Raw genomic sequence first — 20,476 nt, 5'->3', positions numbered from 1 at the left:
TCTTTCGGCCTTGGCTGTTTCGCATCTCGGGGCGAGCTGGAAACCTTTCAGCCTTTCCCGAGAACTGGCGGGGAAGGGGCCGGGCTGGGAGGGAGGACTTCCTGCGGCCAAGGGCGGCCGCGTTCGCCGCAGAGATCAGAGCTCCGACCCAGACCAGACCCAACGTTGGTCGTCGGGCCGGCCGCCCTCCCGGCGCGGATCGCCAGGCACTCTCCCCGCCGCGGCCGCCCCCAGGCCCCAGCCCCATGAAGCACTGTGGAGGCCCGGCCCGCTGGCGGGCTGGTCACGTGCGGCCGGGAGGGGCGTTGGAGGCCGGGAGTCTGCAGGAATGTAGTTAACTTGCAGGGGAAAGTTTCCCTCCGCGGCCGGCCGCGGATCCTGTGCGGGCGGGCGCGCAGAGGAAGGAAGAGCCGGGAGGAGGCGGAGCCGCGAGCGGCTCGGGCGGGCGGTTCTCTCAACTTTAGTTTTGGCGTCTGAGGCGAGTTTCTGTCTCAGTCGGGCGCAGCCGCCGCCGGGGAAAAGAAAGGGAGGAAGGAAGGAAGGAACAAGAAGAGGAAATAAGAGAGAAAGGGGGAGGGGAAAGGCAACTAGCTGTCCGGCATCCGTCAAGGGCGTGAAGGAAAAAAGTTCTCGGGCGCGCAGGTCCGGGTCTCTCGCAGCCCCTCCCGAAGCGCAGCCGCCAGACCAGTGGAGCCGGGGCGCAGGGCGGGGGCGGAGGCGCCGGGGCGGGGGATGCGGGGCCGCACCGCAGCCCCCCGGCGCTGAGAGCAAGGCGAGCGCCGCTCCCGCCGCCCAGCGCCGCCGGCCCGCCACCCTCGCCGGTTCTCCCATCTCGGCCCGTCGAGCCGGGGCGCCCGGGCGGAGCCCTTGCCCGCCTGGTTGGGGTGCGCGTCGGGGGAGGGAGAAACCATGGATCCCGGGCAGCAGCAGCCGCCGCCTCAGCCAGCCCCCCAGGGCCAAGGGCAGCCGCCCGCGCAGCCCCCCCAGGGGCAGGGCCCGCCGTCCGGGCCCGGGCAGCCGGCACCCCCGGGGTCCCAGGCGGCACCGCAGGCCCCCCCCGCCGGGCACCAGATCGTGCACGTCCGGGGGGACTCGGAGACCGACCTGGAGGCGCTTTTCAACGCCGTCATGAACCCCAAGACGGCCAACGTGCCCCAGACTGTGCCCATGAGGCTCCGGAAGCTGCCTGACTCCTTCTTCAAGCCTCCAGAGCCCAAGTCCCACTCCCGACAGGTAACCTGGCCGCCCCTCTCCCCACTTTCCCGTCGGGCGGGCCCCAGGCCCGGGGGCGCTCGGGAGCGGCGGCCGCGAGCCTTGGCCGCGGAGGGGGGTTCCGGGAGCGCTAGAGACGTGGGGATGGGGGCTCGCGGAGAGGCGGGGGGACTGGAGGCGCCCGCCGGCCGCGGCTACGGGCTCCCCACTCCTCCCGGAGTCCGGGGCCGAGATTTGTTTTTCCCCTTGTAGTTTCTCTCTGCGGTTGCAGCCCCGGGGGGCGTGCTTTTTCCTGCCTTTTCTTTCTTCCTGGGGTTCCCGGGAGGTTGGCGGGAGTGGCAGGGGAGGTGGGGAGGAAGGAAGGGGGTGGGGAGAGTCGGGCCCGGGCCGCGGTGGGCTTGCACAATGCGCGCGCCGCCGCGCTCCGCACCTTCGCTCCCTCCGCCGCCGCCGCCGCCGCCGCCGGGCCGGGGAGGGGGAGGGGGGCCTCTGGCATCTGTGTGTGGGTGAGCTGCCAGCGGCGGCCGAGTTTGTGAAGTTGAGCCCTGGGCCCCCTTTCCTTCGGGGCCTCTCGGTCCACTTCAGTCTCCTAGGGAGTCAAATAATTGTTCTCTTGTTTTCCAGTGTTGATTAGGGGTGGGGGTTGAACCAGTCCATTTAGTTTCTCGCTCTTTCTCCCCCTCCCCCTCCCAAAAGCATTTATTTTCTTCGCGGCCCCGGCGCTTTCTGAATACAGGATCCAGACTTTCCTGGAAGTTGTTTATGGAGTTAGTGCTTTCACCCCTGCCCTTACCTAGCGCCTTGGAAGTCAGGCAGGCTTACTCTTATCAAACTTAGTTGGTTCACGTGTTGGCTTCCCCGTTGGAGACTATTATTTACAGTTTGCCGAAATGCTTTTAAATTAGCCACATCTACACGTTGCGCAGGACCTGAGTTGAGCTTTACCGTGCTTTGGTTTTAACAGAAGCCTTTGATAACGCACTGCAGGTTGACTCATAGGCCGAGTCCTGCCTAGTTCAACTGTGATTAGAAGTTAATGTTTGGGAAGTGATGACTAATTCGAGGCTCGCCATTGCTCTTTAATTCTTATTGAGGATATGAACATGGCTGTTCCACATACACAACGTTCGATTACTTTGTCAACGTGATCCAACATTAAAGTGAAACTATTATGAAAGTGTTAACATTCTGACCTGTCCCAGAAGATTTGTTTAGTGTAGGTTTTTCTTCCTTTCCTTACTTTTTTAAAAAGAGCTTGCTTCAGGCTAAACTTCAGCATAGGAACTTTGTCCAGAAGTTAATTGGTTTTCCAAATACTGCGATGTAGTTAGTCCATTCGGCTGTAACTTGAGTGGGAAGAACAGTTATCGCCCCACTCCCATCGCCCCTCCTATTTGCAGCAGGCCTGTGGTGTGTTCTCCTGCCTCAGACCAAGGGGTTTTGGAACTCAGAAAAACTCACTTAACCTGCTGACAAAAACCTGGGTTAAGGAAGAGGAAGGAAAAACAATTTAGCAGCTTGCCCCAAATACTTCAATTTGTAAGAAGTAGACTTAGGTATGCTTTTTTCTCTTACCCCTGGAAATGAGTTTCTGGACTGATTATGGGTAAAAATGTGTTGGCATTGCACCCCACAGTCTACACGACTATGCTGTTAGTTAATATGTTTTGAAAGTATAATACCCATAGGAGATTGAATTCCCCATTTTGTGGCATCTATAAGCTGTAAAGAATTGCAACTAAAAGTTGCAATACTTATTTTTCTAGTAAATAATTGCACAGTAATTTATATCAGCAGTTTATGGATTCATACTATTCATAATCTATTGTAGTTTTGTTTTAATGCCTTTTTAATCCAAGTGTCGTGCATCTATAAATTTGACTTTTTATTTCTGCTAATGAGTCCTAATTCATTCTGATTGGAAACTCAGAATGTACATGATTTAACATCAAGGCATAGATGCATCTGCTGATTGCTTTTAGTCTTCCTTACTTGCCTATATGAATCTAGGAAATTCTAACTTTTTGATAAACCCTAACTCTTCAGTTAAGGAATTTAAATAACTGTACTAGATTATGAATACTACAAATGTGGGTTGTAAATACTATTGTTCACAAATTATTGGATATAAATTCATATACTCATTTTTCCATCATGAAAAAAAGCTATTTAACAAATGAGAAAACTTGAGGCTCAGAGATTATGATATTGTTCAGTGTCACACTAGACAGCTTGGACTGGAACCCAGAACTTTAGGGTCTGAGTTCAGGATTTTTTCTGCTACTACACAGTTGTAAATATGTTTGTAAATTCTTAAGTTATATTGTAATGGAATTGTTGGCATCTTTATCATCTAGGTACAAATATATGGCTGGGTTTTTATTTCATTCATTAGGAGGCTTTTAAGAATATTCGGATGTTTCTGGATCTTTTGTATTCCTCAAAAGTTGTATAAATTTTGATGGTTGCTTTATTGATGACATTTGTCCATGGTGAGAAAAAAATGACAACTGTTGTGTGTTTAGGGCTTGGCTTGGAAAAAACATTCACTATGTAAAACCTAGTTTAAAAAAAAAGAAAGAAAAAGAATCCATAGCTATATTCCTTGGGTTTTGTTTATACCTAGAACATTTTAGAACTTGGAAAAGCACCCACACTGCCTTGGCCTTCACGTAAACATTTAAAAGTATCCATCTGCAAACCTGTATTCCTCTGTGTCAAATATTAAATGTTGAAATGTGCCTTTGGATTTAGAATTTCATTGCAACCAAATATCTATCTAAGAAATCTAAAGGGACTCTCTTTGAAAACAAATTTTAAGAAATCTTTGTTTTAATATTCCTAATAGGCCAGTACTGATGCAGGCACTGCAGGGGCCCTGACTCCACAGCATGTTCGAGCTCATTCCTCTCCAGCTTCCCTGCAGCTGGGAGCCGTATCTCCTGGGACATTGACACCCACGGGAGTAGTCTCTGGCCCAGCAGCTACACCCACTGCTCAACACCTTAGACAGTCTTCTTTTGAGATACCTGATGACGTACCTCTGCCAGCGGGCTGGGAGATGGCAAAGACATCTTCTGGTCAGAGATACTTCTTAAAGTAAGTGAAAATAATGGTAGGAGATAATTTTCTGGTACAAAGATATAAAACGTCATTTATTTTTATATTGTACTTAATATTTATGTCAAGCTCAGTTATATCTTCCATAATTTTTTTTTCAGTTCAGTATGAGCTAAATACCTTCTGTAGGTAATGTTTTGAAAGCTTTATGGATTCCTGGTTCATAACCTTTTAATAATCTTTTATTTTGTGGCAATTTGGATGTTCTCCTTTTGAGTTTGTGCCAAATCTATTAACTAGCCTAGCTCAAAACTGAAAGGATACCATGAAGAATTTCAAATTGTGAGAGTTTTGGGGCTGGCATAGGTTTATGAGTATGTGCAGTACTACTTACCTTTTTCTACCATTTTACTGGTAGAAGAGAACTATAAAAATAAGGAGGAATTTCCTAGGAGTCTAATATTATAGTACTTTAGGTTGTGAGATGACAGACCCTTTAGCTGCAGTTTGATGTGATTTACCAGTTTGTTTTTCCCTCAAAGGGTAAAGAGAAATATGAATTTTCCCGCTTGATATACAAGCTCAGTGTCAAACTTCTTCGAACTAGCAGGCCTTCAAAACAGAATCTCTCTTCTCTGGGAAAACAAAAACAAAGCCATTGGGTTATTTGTTTTTATCAGCCTTATTTTTTTGTGTGTTTAAAAAAAAATGGCAAAATTTCATTGAAGCTGAAAAGATCAAAATAGAATTTCGTCCCTTCTTGTTTTGAAATTATAGGTAGGACCTTAATATTTTTATTTGGTGTGTTTGGAATAAGTATATACAAAATGTTTCCTAAAAGTAATTATTATAGACTGAAATTGATGTTTTCAAAAAGTTGCTTACTTAGTATTGTTTAATCATGTTGAGATAATAAAGTAAAAAACAGTCCAAGTTTTGATTGTGATCTGTCCTGACAGTCTACTCCTAAGGGAAATGTAACATTTATTCATTAGATCAGATAATACAATAATGATATTGTTTTGTTGTGTGTCTTAGTATTTTATATTGATTGTCTTTTGGGGCAGATTGTTACTTTGCAGTGTAAGATACAGTTTTGTGACAAGCTTATTTAGAAGAGCAGAGGAAAAAGTTTGATCTTAAAAAGTTTCTGCAGTTTTTTGCCCCTTTTCCTCCAACTTTTTCTTATATTTTAAATTCGTTTTCTGGTGTCCTGGTATCCATTTCAAAGGGTCAGGTTTCAACCAGAACAATAAAGGGCCTGAGACTGGAAAGTACACACAAGTCTGGCAGACTCATCTGCATGAGCAAGATTATTTGTTCTCAAGCAGACATCCAGAGTAAATGATTGAAAGAGCTACTAGCTGTGAGGGATGTGTCTTGAAGGGAAAGGAGTGGAAACAAACCAGGTTGTTAGGAAAAAGAAAGGCTGTACTTTTTTGAACCTCTCCCTGCTGGGTCACATGCTGACCTGGGGAGATTTTTAAACAGCTTAATAGCTGGCTTGCCTCTCTTCTTTGGTTGATGTTATAGCTAAAAGTCTATGATTAAACGGCAACATTTATGCTCCTCTTTTAGTCTTTTGTATCTTGTAATAATTGCTTCTAGGTGACATGGGCCTACATTTTTATTATTTTGAATGATCTTTTTGTTTTGACCTGAAATGTTCTATACTTTATTTTTTAGTTTTCAATGGTTCTTCCTTTGAGAAGTGTTTCTTTCAAAGATGGATTAATGAAGGGTATACACATACACACACCACACCACCCCAAGCACCCCACTCAAGTGAGCCTGTAGCAAAGGTAAACCAGGACAGAATGATACGAAAATTATGCCATATGGGTAATGATTACCATGGAAATGAAAAACTGGGAAGAAGAGAGATAAACATGATTATTCTTTAAGATTTTTGAGGGATTCTCACGTGGAAGTAAAAGTAGATTTATTATATGAGAAACATGAAGATTTTTGACACCATGGAATAATTTTCTCATATCAAACCTTCAGGAATAGAAATGTTTTCCCTGTTAGATGTGTCTTGGTCAGTAAAAGCAGGCAAAATCATTGATTATTTGGTACATGTCAGGAAATGTAGGGAAACAACTAGTTGTTGTCTTGCGACCTTAGATGAATGACTTTGAAGTCAGTTGGCCCATCCTATTGTTTCAAGGCAGCATAATTACTGAAGGATTATAGGTAGGCAACTATTGGGATTTTTAAAGCCCTGCCTAGGTCAGTGAGATTTTCCGAGGAAGACTTGTACCTTAGGTTGGCAAGTGATAAGGAGGAAGTATGGTACTGGCTACATTTATCAATGACACATATTCAAGTTCTGGTATGATTGTGAAGTATTTTTAAAAAGCTTAGTCTGTATATTGGGTATATTTGTTCTACTGAATTTACTGTTTAAAACTAATTTCTTCAACATTGTGTATTGAGCTTTATTTTAAAAGAATTCTTTTATTGCTCTGAGAATTATTGCTTTCTTCATCTGTCTTATAGTTTTCCTACAGGAAATAGTTCTTCAAGTAGTTGGTCAACAACTTCCTATTTCTTTATAAGCTGCTGAATAACTTCCTGAATTAGTATTCTATAATATTTCTTGTTACAAGGAGTGCTCTTACTTCTCAGATTTATTTTATTGACTCTGATGCCTTGCAACTATTACCACATACAAAGAACTTCTTGTGTAAAATGTACCATATAGGACCTTATAATTTGATTTTAGAAATCTCATCCAGTAATTTTAGAAGTGTGGAGATTTGTATTGTTTTAATAATCTTCTAATTTTTAAGAAGTCATTTTTGTTTCATTTCTACTATCTATCATTTTCTGAATAACTGGCCTCAGTGTTTTTAATCCTTGAAGATTCAAGGTTTCTTGTGGCTGGGATTTTATTAAAATTATTGAGTGTCTTGATTCACAGTTTAAAAAGGTATGTTTTTCAGAGATTTTTTGCATTCTGCAACATATAACTCAACCAATATTCCAACATTAAATGAACTTACCTTGCAGGTGTTATTAATTGCTACAAATGGTTTGATTCTTTTTCTATTGACCATGTATCTTGTTTCAGAAGTGAATGCTCCACTGCCCTAATTAAAGCTACTTCAGACATGTATCAATTAAAGGAGATGAATTAAACTGTTTCTTGTTATCGTAATTTGGTCTTGCTTCTTCTCCCAAACACTTGCCCAGCAGAAGACTATGAACACATACAGTGTATACATTGTTACCGTAATAAAGACTAGATGTTTTAAAAAGGAACAGTTTCATTGAGAGTAAGGCTGTTCTTTTTTTTGGTTTCTTGTTATATCAAATGTAACCCAAATGATTTCCCTTTAAGAATGAAGCGCTTGTAATATTGCCCTTAACTGTTGATTAAGCTGCCAAAAGAAAAAAATAACCATAAACAGTTGAAATTGCAATCACAAAACATTTCCCTAATATGTCAGTTATACTTCAGTTTTAAAAATCCGAAAGCAGAGTATTTCCCTATTTGAGGGAAGGACTGTCCCTTTCCATTTATCTTGCTGATTGAGGTTGAGTGGAGAAAGGAGATAAAAGTATGCCCTCAGCTTTCAGAAAAAATGCTTGCTTCTGCTTGGTGGGTGGGCACCCCGGGGAAGAATGGCCCATGGTGCCACAGTGATTTAGGTAGAAAAACGCTGGTGAAACTGTTGGATACGGTGGTAGAAAAAAAAAAAAAAAAACAGTTGGAAGATAGTGGATGTGACAGTAAATAGAACATAGAGATTATAGTTTATTTACTGGGGGAAATAATGAGTATTTTTAGAGTGAACTAAAAAAGTACTTAACCTTTATCAAACTAGATGTTTAATTTCAGCAAACTCAATTAGCTGCAAGATGGTAGGCAAATTTTCTTTAAAAAGTAACATTGAAAGCATATTTCTCCCCCAAAGCTTCATGTTAACTATAAAGAAAAAAGCCTAGGTAATATTCAAATAGTTGAAACTTTAAAAAGTTTTTGAAACCCTGAGATCAGTCTTCATTAGTAATGTAGAAAAATGTTTTACAGTATAGTTGGAAAAATAATGTAAATTAGCATCCCCAAATAGTAATGCTAGTATGACTCTGAAATGTATTTTATCTTAAGACTTTTGGGAAGAGGTAAACTCTAAATCTAACCTTTTAGTTGTCAAAATATTTAGTGAAGTTTAGGCTTAGGGCAAATCAAAGTGAAGTTGTTTTTAAAAATCAGTTAAGATTATTCAAACTTAATTTGCTACCTTCAGTAATAGCATAATTTAGCCATTAATTATGACTTCAAAGTTTAATAGTAGTTGAGTAGCATTGTGTAAAGGAGGGTCTTAAAGAGCTGTGTGGTTCAATAACTATGGTTACTAAGTGATGCACTTTTTACAAGAAAGGCTTCTGATTCGAGGATTGATCGGAACTTCAAGCCACGAAAGGGACGTTGCTGTTTTTATGAAGAATTGCTTCGTGGTTCTGCTCAAGTACTGTAGCACCAAGTTTCCTGGGAACAAGTACTGCTACTGTGGAAGCACTTCTATTTGCGTAGGGCTTCACCCCTTCTAAAAGCAAACAAAAGAAGTTTGGTATAAATCACAGTGGTCTTTTTTTATTCCCTTCTCTTTAATATTTTACACAAAAGTGGTCAGTAGTTTAATCCTTATTTGGCTTTTAGCATGAGAAGCATCATAATCTTTAACACATCAAATAATAAGATGTTGTTTCTCTGAATAATGTTGCAAATTAACAAAATAATGCAAATAGGCGTATCTAGTTAAAATATTGCTGTTTTCTTCCACCAGATATTTTCAGTGCTTTATTTGTGGTTAGTGCTGTTACTTACCTATTTTCACTTTAGTGTGCTTCTTTTTTTCTTCACAGTATAGTATTAGTCAATAGACTTTTCAGATTTTTCAGCTGGGTCTTGCTTTGCGGGTGGTGAGGGTACATTTTGTTAAAAGCTCCTTTCTTCCTCTTGCAATTTCTTACTTAACCCAAGGTGAGGAGATTTTTGATTATTTTTAAAGTAAGGTCTTTCTTTATCCAGTAAATATACGTTTTAGAGAATGAGCTTTTTGATACATGCATGAAAACTTACTATAGACTAGTTGATCTGGGCTTCAGAGTAAAAATGGCTTTCTTCAGAGTGCTACTTTGTGCTTTCACACAATTGAATGTGGATTTACGAAGTTCTTTGAAATGTAACTTCTCACATATCCTGAAGTGACTGTAGTATGAAGCAGGGTTTTGGGAAGGAGCTAAACCCTATCTAGGAGGTGGGGGTAAGAGGTGGATTTTTTTTTTCTGTACAAGCATGAATATGGGGTTCTTTTGTTTTATATTTATAAAAGTTCTTCCTTCCTTCGCTTCTTTCCCCATGTATCTGATTTTGTGGATTTTTAATAAGGTGTATTTTTTTAATTACAAAAGTAACACATGTTCATTAGAGAGAATTGGAAAATTCAGGAAAGGAGAAAGTTTGGGAGGAAGCACCTAGATTCTTCTGCCAAGGAGAGATGGTTGAACATACTTGTTTATATAGTCTTATCTATAAACATATATTTTGAAATTTAATTTTAGGGGAGTAACATATACATAGATTCAGAAAATCCCTTAGTGCTATTAGGGTTATAATGAAAAAGAGCAGTTTTAACTCACTTTTCTTTATCTATGGCTTACATTCTCCAGAGGTAAATATTTCCAGCTCCTTTGAGATTTTCCCCCCTTTTAAAAATTCCATATTTATAGAACATGTTACACTACCATTTAAATTTTTTTTTTTTTTTTGCTGTACGCGGGCCTCTCACTGTTGTGGCCTCTCCCGTTGCGGAGCACAGGCTCCAGACGCGCAGGCTCAGCGGCCATGGCTCACGGGCCCAGCCGCTCCGCGGCATGTGGGATCTTCCCAGACCGGGGCACGGACCTGTGTCCCCTGCATTGGCAGGCGGACTCTCAACCACTGCGCCACCAGGGAAGCCCTAAAATTCATTGTAAAGATTACATTGTTTGGAAACTCAGTCTTCAGTGTGAGTGGTGCCCTTTAAAGTTTTGCAGTATAGTTGCTCTAACTGTCCTTTGGTCCTAGGAAAGATTTCTTTTATTAGTTCCCGGATAATTTCTTCCAGTCTTTTTAATCTTTTCGCTGTTTCTGGAATTCCTGCTTGTCAGAATAACTCTTGAATTTTCTTATCTTTCCCGCCTTTTGTTATGCTTTCTGGGAGATTCCTTCAACTTTAGCTTTTAATTTTTCAGTTTTTTTTTTTCACCCCAAAAAGGTATTTATCGTTCTTAATTTCCAGGGAATCTTTTCTGAGTTCATTGTTCCTTTGTTATTTTTAATAACATGCTGTTCTTATTTCATGGATGTAGTAATATAATATCTCTCTAAGGATATTATAGTGGGTGTTTCTTTTTAAATTTTTTCTGCTTTCAGTGTCTTAAGTAGGCTTCACTGGAGAGTAATGTAACAGGAACCAACCAGGCCCTGAAGTTGTGGGAGGCCCTAAATGTCATTATCTTTGTTAGGTTCTCTTGTAGTGGTCAGTTTCTCCAGATAACAATCTGACAGTCCCCTCTCTAGAGAGCATTGCTGGTGGTAATGGGTGTTAAGATGGAGAGCCAGTGTTTTAGGGTTGAGAGGGTGGGGTTTCATCCTTGCTCTTGGCTGTGCCAGGTATGTGAATCCAGATCCTCTTAGTCTACTTCTCTGGAACATGAATTTCCCATTTCCTGCTTAGGCCAGGGAGGGGGTGTGCAATAGATTTTTAAAAGTTCTATGTAGGCTTGATTTTTGTGAATCCAATTTTGCAATTATTAGGTTGACTCTATAAAGTTGCCAGTTTTCTAAGCCCCAAACAGTAACTACTGCCAATTTCGTATTATTTGACTTAAATATTACAGGATCACTTTTTTTTAACTAGTTTTTTTTTTAAACATATTTATTCTTTGTTTGTTTATATATTTGGCTGCGCTGGGTCTTAGTTGTGGCGTGTGAACTCTTAGTTGCAGCGTGCCAACTCTTAGTAGAGGCATGTGGGATCTAGTTTCCTGACCAGGGATCAAACCCTGGGCCCCCTGCATTGGGAGCACAGAGTCTTAGCCAGTGGATCACCAGGGAAGTCCCTACAGGATCACTTTTAAATCAGTACTTAAATAAATGCTTTTACCAGGCAAATGATTACTTCAATGACATTGGTCTTCAGCATCGGTTTTGCTACTTTAAATCTTCATATGTTAGATTTTCTTAAAGGGGGGAACTGTGTACTTTGACACTGGGGTGCTTGGCATCCAGCAGTGTATGAATTTGTTCAGAGGGTTTGGATTCTGAAATAATGTGAAGGGGCAGAGAGACTGGAGACTTATTTCCTATTTGTACATAGAATAATGGAGCTGATCCTATCTGTTTTTATGTCATTTTCAAGTTTTTTGTCTAGTATACACAACTTTAAAAAGTTGGGCTTTAAAGTAAAATAGCCTTATGAAATCAGTACATCTGTTTTCTTTCATTCCTTCCTTTCAGCTGGTTTTCATCAATATAGATGGTAGGATAAAGAAAATATTTATGCATATCTAAGTTCATTAAATAGTTATTGGTATACTTATGTAGGTTAACCCCCAGAGGTGTATAACTTGGTTTTATCTTAGTTTAGGTTGTTGCTTTCCCTAGCAAGTGCTCTTTTGATAGCTCAGAAAAGTAACCTATGCTGTCTTCAGTAGGCCATTGTAGATGTCATAGAGTAATAGTAATAGAGTATTTTTTATATATAAACTAACCATGGCAATGTAAGTAGTTAGAATTTTATGAAAACTGGGTTTAGGTTAAAATGGATTCACTATAGGTAGTAACAGAGATGTGTTAGGACCCTTTGTTGTTGATCTCAAGTGAAATTTCTTCAGATCCACTTTTCCAGCAATCTCTTCCTTGAGTAGTTAAAAAGCAGTTACATATGGACATTTTTTTATAGAAGAGGAGGAAGCAAACCTTTTAAAATCTGCATAAAATCTTAATTGACCAATGCAAAATCAGACCAGAACACTCTAACATCAGAGAAGAGTGCTAAATGATACTGAAAAGGCGGATACCTGGGGGTTGTAAAAGGTATTAAGTTGAATGGGGTAGAGGAATGGAACAGAATTAACACAACTTAGTTAAACAAGTAAAGAAGTGTGTTAAAATAGCAAAGTACTAATGTTAGAAATGAGCTAAATGAGATTTCTGAGACCTTGCCTGGTACTAATCCTTACCAGTGATAGGGTCACAGTTAAGATTTACCAAGCTCTCCTGGCTAATTTTTTTTTTCTAAGATGGAAAAAAAAAAAATCTGTGGAAGAGTTGGCCAAAATACAGATGTTTCTGTTTTTCCGCTACACATGTTCAGACTGATACAGGTTATGTTTCTGAAATCGTGTAGTCTGGATGAGCTCCAGATGATGTAATAGGATCACTGTTAACCCCTCCCAGCCGGAGGGTGTGCAGACTTTCCTGTTAAGACTGGTACAAATCTCTTCTTGTGGGTGATACAATAATCACTGTTTCTAGACAATGATATGTGAAATTAATATTATTGTCCTCAAACACAATATTGTCCTTCAAACACAGAAGACAAAGCATGCCCTTTGTGTACCTGTCTATTCTTCAGTTTTCAGTTAATGCCCATCACACTACAGATAAGAACTTGCCCAGCTCCCTCTACTCCCTCAAACACAGGGTGATTTTGCTCAAAAAAGACCCACTTGGTTCTGGGTGGTGTGTGTTGGGTCACTTACATTAACGTGGCTGTGGTTTCTTTCACCCTGCTTATTCTTAGTTAGCTTCTTTGAATTCAGTATGTGTGCTTAGTGGTCTCTTCATTTCATAAACACTTAACCTCTTGGTTTTATGTAGCAGGCATTGTTTAAGGGTTCACTGAGTTCCCCTCTGTAGAGTTGGGACAATATTAATAATATATCAGTCTTGACAGACCAGGTGGGTCTCAAGACACCATTCATTGCAAGTCATCTTGTTTACCTTTTCATTGCTAACTATCTCTCAATGGAGAAGCTGTGGAGGCTAACTAACTATAAGCTCAATAAAGATAGATTTTGTCTTCTCTGTTCAGCCTTGTGTATGTAGCTCTTGATATATTTATTGGTAGATGATGTCCCTTAGGCTGCTCATTTATTTCAGTCTATTGGTTGATAGTCACCCTGATTGATGCCTATAGTCCCTGCTTAATTATTATTGCTGTGTAACTCCATGCTAAAAAGATGCTAGAGTATTTACTTGTGTATTTTTAAAGTTAATTTTGTAAGTTTGAGATTATTCTTAAACTCAAATAACTACAAGTATTAAAAAAGATAATTGTGGGACTTCCCTGGTGGCGCGGGGGTTAAGAATCCGCCTGCCAGTGCAGGGGACATGGGTTCGATCCCTGGTCGGAGAAGATCCCACATGCTGCAGAGCGACTAAGCCCGTGTGCCACAACTACTGAGCCTACACTCTGGAGCCGGTGAGCCACAACTACTGAGCCCGTGTGCTGCAACTACTGAAGCCCGCGTGCCTAGAGCCCGTGCTCCACAACAAGAGAAGCCACCGGAATGAGAAGCCCTCGCATCGCAACGAAGAGTAGCCCCCACTTGCCACAACTAGAGAAAGCCTGCACGCAGCAACAAAGACCCAATGCAGCCAAAAATAAATAAATTAATTTTTTAAAAAAGAAAGATAATTGCTTATTTTCAGGGTATAAATGAATAATAGTTCTACTTTAGGGTTACAGATTTGTTCCATGGACAGGGAATATTTGACTGCTTTAGAATTAAATGAATAAGAAATAAAATTATGTAGGTGTAAAAATGATACCAGTGAGTAGATTACTATGGGAATTCAGGGGAGAAGTAATGAGGTTGTGGCATTGGGACCTCGAAGAGACAGTACTCAAGTTATGCTTATAGAATTAGCATTTTCAGCTCAATGAATGTGGGGGCATAGGAGGTGGGGAAACAAAAGACAGCTGCAAAAAGATTTTCTGGTAACAGCCAAAGTGCTTGCCCTTCCCGTTTTGAATTATGTTTGCATCTAACATATTATGTAATGTTAATGTATTCTAATATAATATATTATACAATATATAAATTATATTTGCATTTACTTTCATCAAAATTAAGTTATTAATTGTGGTTAAATCTGCACTCTGACCTTGGGCATTTAAAAAAAACAATTCTAATATCAAAACACTTGAAAAACCACTAAATGGCATGGTTTTATTCACTGCTTGGGAAAAAACAAAGTTTTAAAAGTGAAGACCATCTATTACAGACCATCATTACATGAACATTGTCAAATATAGTTGTATCCCGTATGCATTTTTTAACTTTATTTTCATGTTACAGCCTATTTAAGATTTTTTTTTTTTTTGCTAATTTTTGACAGTATTATTTGTCAGGAAATGCTAGTTAAAAGGGATTGTTTTCATTTTTCTGGTACTTTTAAGTTTAGCTTAATGTTTATCTGTTTACCAAGTAAACTTTATTAGAATTCGCAAAATGAATATAAACCCTTTTCATTCCTTGATATTATTGCTGGACGAATTGAATTAATAGTAAAATATGCTGTAAAAAGGTACAATTTTTACTTTTTAAAGTTGGTAGGAAAGCTGCTGAAACATTTTCTTTCAGAGATTTAAAGAATTTTTTAAATTAAGCTTTAGAATTTGTTTTAGACAGGCAGAATCAGATAATTTAGTCCATTGTACATTACCAAAACCAAATAAACATTTGAGTGCATATTAATTTTATTAAAATAAATTGTAAAACAAATCTAATATTCTGCCTATCACTATTATAAGCTAAATTGTGTCTTTTAAAACACTCCTATTTTAAATTTATTAGTAAAACTTCTATGGGGCACAGAGCAGCCAGAATTCTTTACCTAAAACTCAGTTTAACATGGTTTTGGAAGGATGTTGGGAGTTTCAGGAATTCCAGTAATTAAGAATTGAGTATATTTGACAGCAACATATTAGACCATCAGGATTTCAGCTGTTTTATATTAAGCCACATGGAGGTCATTTGCTCTCACTGGTTGACTTACTAAACTGGGCTGCCATACAAAAAACCACGGACTGGGTTGCTTAAACTACCACCTAGTACTTCTCACAGTTGTGGAGGCTGTGGAGTCTAAGATCAAGTTAGGTTTCATTCTGAGGCTTGTCCTCTTGGCTTGTAGGTGGTTGCCCAGTTGGGCACAGAGGTTTCCTTATGTGTTGGTGGGAGCCTTCTAGGGGGATGAAGGCAGAAGCTGCAAAGCCTTCTGAGGCCATTGTATAATGTCACTTCTCCTACATTCTGTTGGTTGAAGCTAGTGACAAGGTCAGCTCAGATTCAGGGGCTTGGGAAGTAGACTGCCTCTTGATGGGAGGTACTGCAAAATATGGTGGCCATGTTTTTCAGCCTACCACACTTGGATTGGAAGTTTTTAAAAAATAATGTTCAAGATCGGTGAGTTATCACCTGAGGCCTGAAAGTCTCAGGGTAAAGCATGTCACTGGAAAACAGTTTATACCGTTAACATGTAAAATCTCATTTTTGGTGAATAATATAAGTTGGTAAGTGTTTCCTCTTGAGATGCCATCAAATCAGTCAAGTTATTTATAAACCATTCAGTAAGTTAGACAGAATATGGGCTTTTTGATTACATGTCAGCATTTATATTTAAGACCATGAATTCTAATTGACATCTAATTGTAACTCTCTTCTAAAACTTGACTCTGGTATTTTATTTTTAAAAACTGCCTTGTTTAAATTAACTTAGGCATGAACTCACATGGAAAATTGTAGCAGAAATGGAACCTGGATTTCCTGGTACCTACTTGTGTTTGATTTAAACACTACATTGCTGCTTTCTTTCCCTACTTGAATTCAAGTAAGAACAATCTTCATTGTTATTGCAAATAGATTTGAGTTTGTTAATTGACTGATCGTTGAATTTTTGTTGATTTACAGACTAGTAAGTTATCTGAATTATCAAGTTACATATATGTAAATATCTATAAACATAAGTAGTGCAGGAGGTATGAGTGCTCACAGTTACCTTAGAAGTTTATATTTATGGGGTTGCTGCTTCCCCAAAGTGTTTTCTGTGACCACACCACAAGTGTCTAGGTTTCCAGGTTGCTTATGAATGGACATGAAGGAGCACTGCTCCACTGGGAGTTAATAAAGACATTCTCAAACATTTAATTTCAAACTTAGTATATATCCCTTTTTCTAAAGGCCTATAAAAACAACAGTTCTTTTTCCTTTTCATGAAATTGCATGATTATAAAAACTGACTTAATCTCTTGTAATTTTTGTTACCTAAAAGTTGAATTTAAACAGTGGATCAGATTTCAGCACTGTGATTCATACTCCCAAAATGAGTAACCTGGTTAGCAGGATATTCCTACTTGTTCTCTTGAGGGTTGTTTTTTTTTTTTAGATGTCCATGGTTACTCCTCCATTTTTGGTAGTGGAGTTCTATTGGGTCTTTGAAGAGGCTTTACAAGAAAAAAGAGCAGCTATTTATGGAGCATTTCCTCAGGCCTGCAATTTGAAGCCATTACAGCAAAGTTGCTGAGCAAGTCGGTGATGACATGCCAGCAGTCACTAAGGCCCCCACCCTGCAGCCTGGGCAGAGTAAGAGTTCAGGACTGCTGCCGTGCGGAGTTTGCCCTCTTCAATTATTGTCAATTGCTTACTTTTTAAAGAGCAGGAAGGTTTCAAGCATTCTCAACCTACTTTCTTAACAGATTATTAAGGGACTATAGAACAGAAGCTAGTTTTTAAGTTTTCAGGAAATAGTTCAACATCCAAGAATAGAGTGACTCCTCCATCCCCCACTCCCTTTTAGTTAGTTAAAATCAGGTCACCTTATCAAATGCAGAACTTGTCCAGCAGTTTTGCTTAAGCTCACAGAAACAGATAACTATTACAGGAATTCCATGATAATGTATATAGCCTTTAGATCTGGAGTCTATGTTTGAGAGGAGTTTGATTTTCAAAGTTTAGGTAACTTTGTTGCCTACCTAACAACATTTCTCTATAGAGTTTTGTTTTTTTAATAGTGATAGAAAATAAAACAAAATGGTCTCATTGTGGGTTTTTGTCATCAAGGGATGAAATTGGATTGTCTAATTGTGGTTGGAAATTATGTTTGATTAGTTAACAGCAAATGATTAATTGAAAACCACTAAGCTTCAATCCACTCAGGGTAAAATTAGTAGCCGTTTTATCTTAAACAGGACACTTCTAATATGTGAATTTTGCAAACTTTCCACTCTTTGATGTCAAACTTTTAAAACTTAGTAGCTTGTCTGTATTATAGTCTGATGTCTTAAAATATTTAGACGTTGTTCCACAATTGTCTTCATCTTTTTAACAAAAAAAATGTATTTTCCACTGTTCTGGATTCAATTTCAGGAAAATTTTAAATGAGAAAAATCATTTTTAGCAATACCTATAATTTTAAGAAAGCATCAGTTGATAAAATCAGGAATTATGTTATAAGAATTGAAATCTGCTTTTAATTCAAATTCTTTAAAAGTACTGACATTTGGAACTATGATAATCTAGGACAGTGGACCCCAACCTTTTTGGCACCAGGGACTAGTTTCATGGAAGACAGTTTTTCCACGGACGGGGTTGGGGGCATGGTTCAGGCAGAAATGTGAGCGATGGGGAGCAATGAATGGGGAGCGGCAGATGAAGCTTCGCTTGCTCACTTGTCACTCACCTCCTGCTGTGCGGCCTGGTTCCTGACAGGCTGCAGACCAGTACCAGTACCTGGAGATTGGGGACCCCTGATCTAGGATATTTGAAATGGTTTTCTAGTCACAGACATTATCTATAAAAGGTGAGTTATTTCCTAACTTACTATGTCTCTACAACTCCCCTCAACCCCAACCCCTCCTCAAAACAACCCATGATAGTCAACAACATAGACTAAAAGGAAAAAGAGAACAGTATCGTTATAAGGTGACCTCCAAATTACTAGGCCTTTTAAAAATGGCACCCTAATCACTGAATAATCCTCTTGAATTTCACAATTAGATTGAGTGAAATAATGAGTTTCTTAATTGTGGTAGTTAAAATTGAGAGAAATTTCCTAGTTCTGTGACCTAAGTTGAGTTTTAGGACATTTCTATATTTTACTGAATGGTAGCTTTTGGGGAACTGCTTTTTGTATTTCTTTGCCCTCCGACCCCCTAGCCCTTTTCAAGGAACTTTATTTATTATTTATTTAAATATTGCCACACATTCCTTTTTTATTGATTGATTGATTGATTGGCTGCATCAGGTCTTAGTTACCGCACACGGGATCTTTTGTTGCGGTGCGCGGGCTTCTCTCTAGCTGTGGCATGCAGGCTCAGTAGTTGCTGCATGCAGGCTTAGTTGCCCCGCGACATGCGGGATCTTAGTTCCCTGACCAGAGATCAAACTGGCATCCCCTGCATTGCAAGATGGATTCTTAACCAATGGACCACCAGGGAAGTCCCCCAAGAACTATTTAAATGAAATACAAATTCCTTCAAGGTTCAGCTCAAGATGTTAATTAATTCCCCTAGAGTGTCTTCCTAGATTTTTCCTAGCCCCAAGTCTGCCTTGGAGTCCCCTCTTCTGGCCTCCCATGAACCTTTTTGCATCAGGAGTATGTTTTCACTTACAACCTGTTGATATTGTATCCCCCTGCACCTAGCATAGTGCCAGCACATACATACTAACCGCTCACCAGAAAATGTTGAGAATTGCTTTTCAGTGTCGTTCCCAGTCATTTTGGAAGCACTGACTTATTTTCATCTGTTTTGATGCCTTCAGAAAGCTTCAGCACCGTGCTTGGAGCTACGGAACATACAGATTGAGAACCAAGTGGTCCCTGTCTCATTTAGGAGGCAAGGTGTGTGAAATAAAAATGGTACAAGGAAATGTGTAGTTGACTGCTAAGCAATATGGTAAGCCCTGGGTAGTCTAGATTAGTAACCCAGAAAAAGAAGAGATTGTTGTGCTGAGTTGTTAGAGGTTTGTAGAAGAGTCTGGTCTTTGGTTGTATTTGAAGGATGGGATGGATAGGATTAGATAGAGAGGATTTTTTTCTATACTGAATATTGAGTCCTTTTTTGACTTTGCTTTATTTGTGAATGGTTTTGTAACTTGACAACATGTGATTTTAGTAAAATCCTATGTCTGGTAAAAAAAAATTTCCCTCTTGAATTTTAGTTACCTCGTTACTTGTCTCCCCCACTGGATATTACAAGGCCTAGTCGGTTCACCATCATGTCTCAAGCACTTAGCTTAGTGTCTGGCATATAATAAATGTTTAGTAATATGGCTGGGTGGCTAATTACCTACTCAGGAGCCTTGGTTTCCTCCTCTGTAAAATTACTGGATTGGAATATATGATTTCTAAGAACTTTTCCACTTCTAAGATGCTGTGAAAATCAATGAAAAAATTCACATAAATTCCCAATCTATATATAAATGTCAAATTCCTGATGTGATGTTGTATTTACAGTGCTTTACATTTAACATAAAGTATACTAAGTTTAATATATAAATACCACCATTAAGCAAAAACACTTAGTGATGTTGGCAGTAGGAGGGGTATATTTAAAGGAGGGGTTTTTGTTATTGTGACTTAACTGTAAAGGAAAATGAAAAGTAAAAGAGCTCTAACAGTGACGTTAAGGGATGTAGGTAGAAATTTAAGATGGAATTGGTATTTAGGGCCAAAGGAGTTAGAAAAGAATTAGAAAAGAGAGGGCTGACCTTTCTAGATAAAGAATCAGTGATTAGTTTGGGGGTATGGTTTTGTTAAGAACACAAACTGATTCTAAGAAATATTTTGTATGAGAAAATACTAACATCACTAATTGTTTATTATCTATTAAACTTAAAATAAATATTAGAAAAAAGAAATTCAAGATTTAAATCAGCTCTTTCTCATTTGTAACTACTCTGTAGCACAAAAACTGAGAGGCAGTCACTGTCTCTTAGAGCCAAAAAAAAAAAAGCCTTTAGCCTCTGAGAGAAGAGCCAATTTGTTTGTCAGAGTCACAGCATAGTAGTCCCAGACACTTGCCATATTTTCAGAATCTTTTCTTTATAGTCAGTTTTAATTTTCGACTGTTTTTTTTTAATTAATTAATTTTTTTTGGCTGTGTTGGGTCTTCATTTCTGTGCGAGGGCTTTCTCTAGTTGC

At 39.4% G+C, this 20,476-nt stretch overlaps 1 protein-coding gene across 8 annotated transcripts in view; it reads left to right on the top strand.

The window, feature by feature from the left end:
• The first annotated feature begins 488 nt into the window (after window positions 1-488).
• Window positions 489-20,476, top strand: part of YAP1 (Yes1 associated transcriptional regulator) — a 108,427-nt gene continuing 88,439 nt past the window's right edge. For all 8 annotated transcript variants that reach the window (XM_082844294.1, XM_082844290.1, XM_082844292.1 and 5 more), the window contains exons 1-2: window positions 489-1,233; window positions 4,061-4,311. In XM_082844294.1, the coding sequence (XP_082700420.1) occupies window positions 910-1,233; window positions 4,061-4,311 (575 nt within the window). In that variant the 5' untranslated portion in view covers window positions 489-909. The remainder of the gene's footprint in view (window positions 1,234-4,060; window positions 4,312-20,476) is intronic.

This window comes from Leucopleurus acutus (assembly GCF_964270905.1).
Source record: "Leucopleurus acutus genome assembly, chromosome: 8".
NCBI lineage: Eukaryota > Metazoa > Chordata > Mammalia > Artiodactyla > Delphinidae > Leucopleurus > Leucopleurus acutus.
The sequence above is the reverse complement of the archived record's forward strand: the minus strand, read 5'-3'. Positions and strand labels throughout refer to the sequence as shown.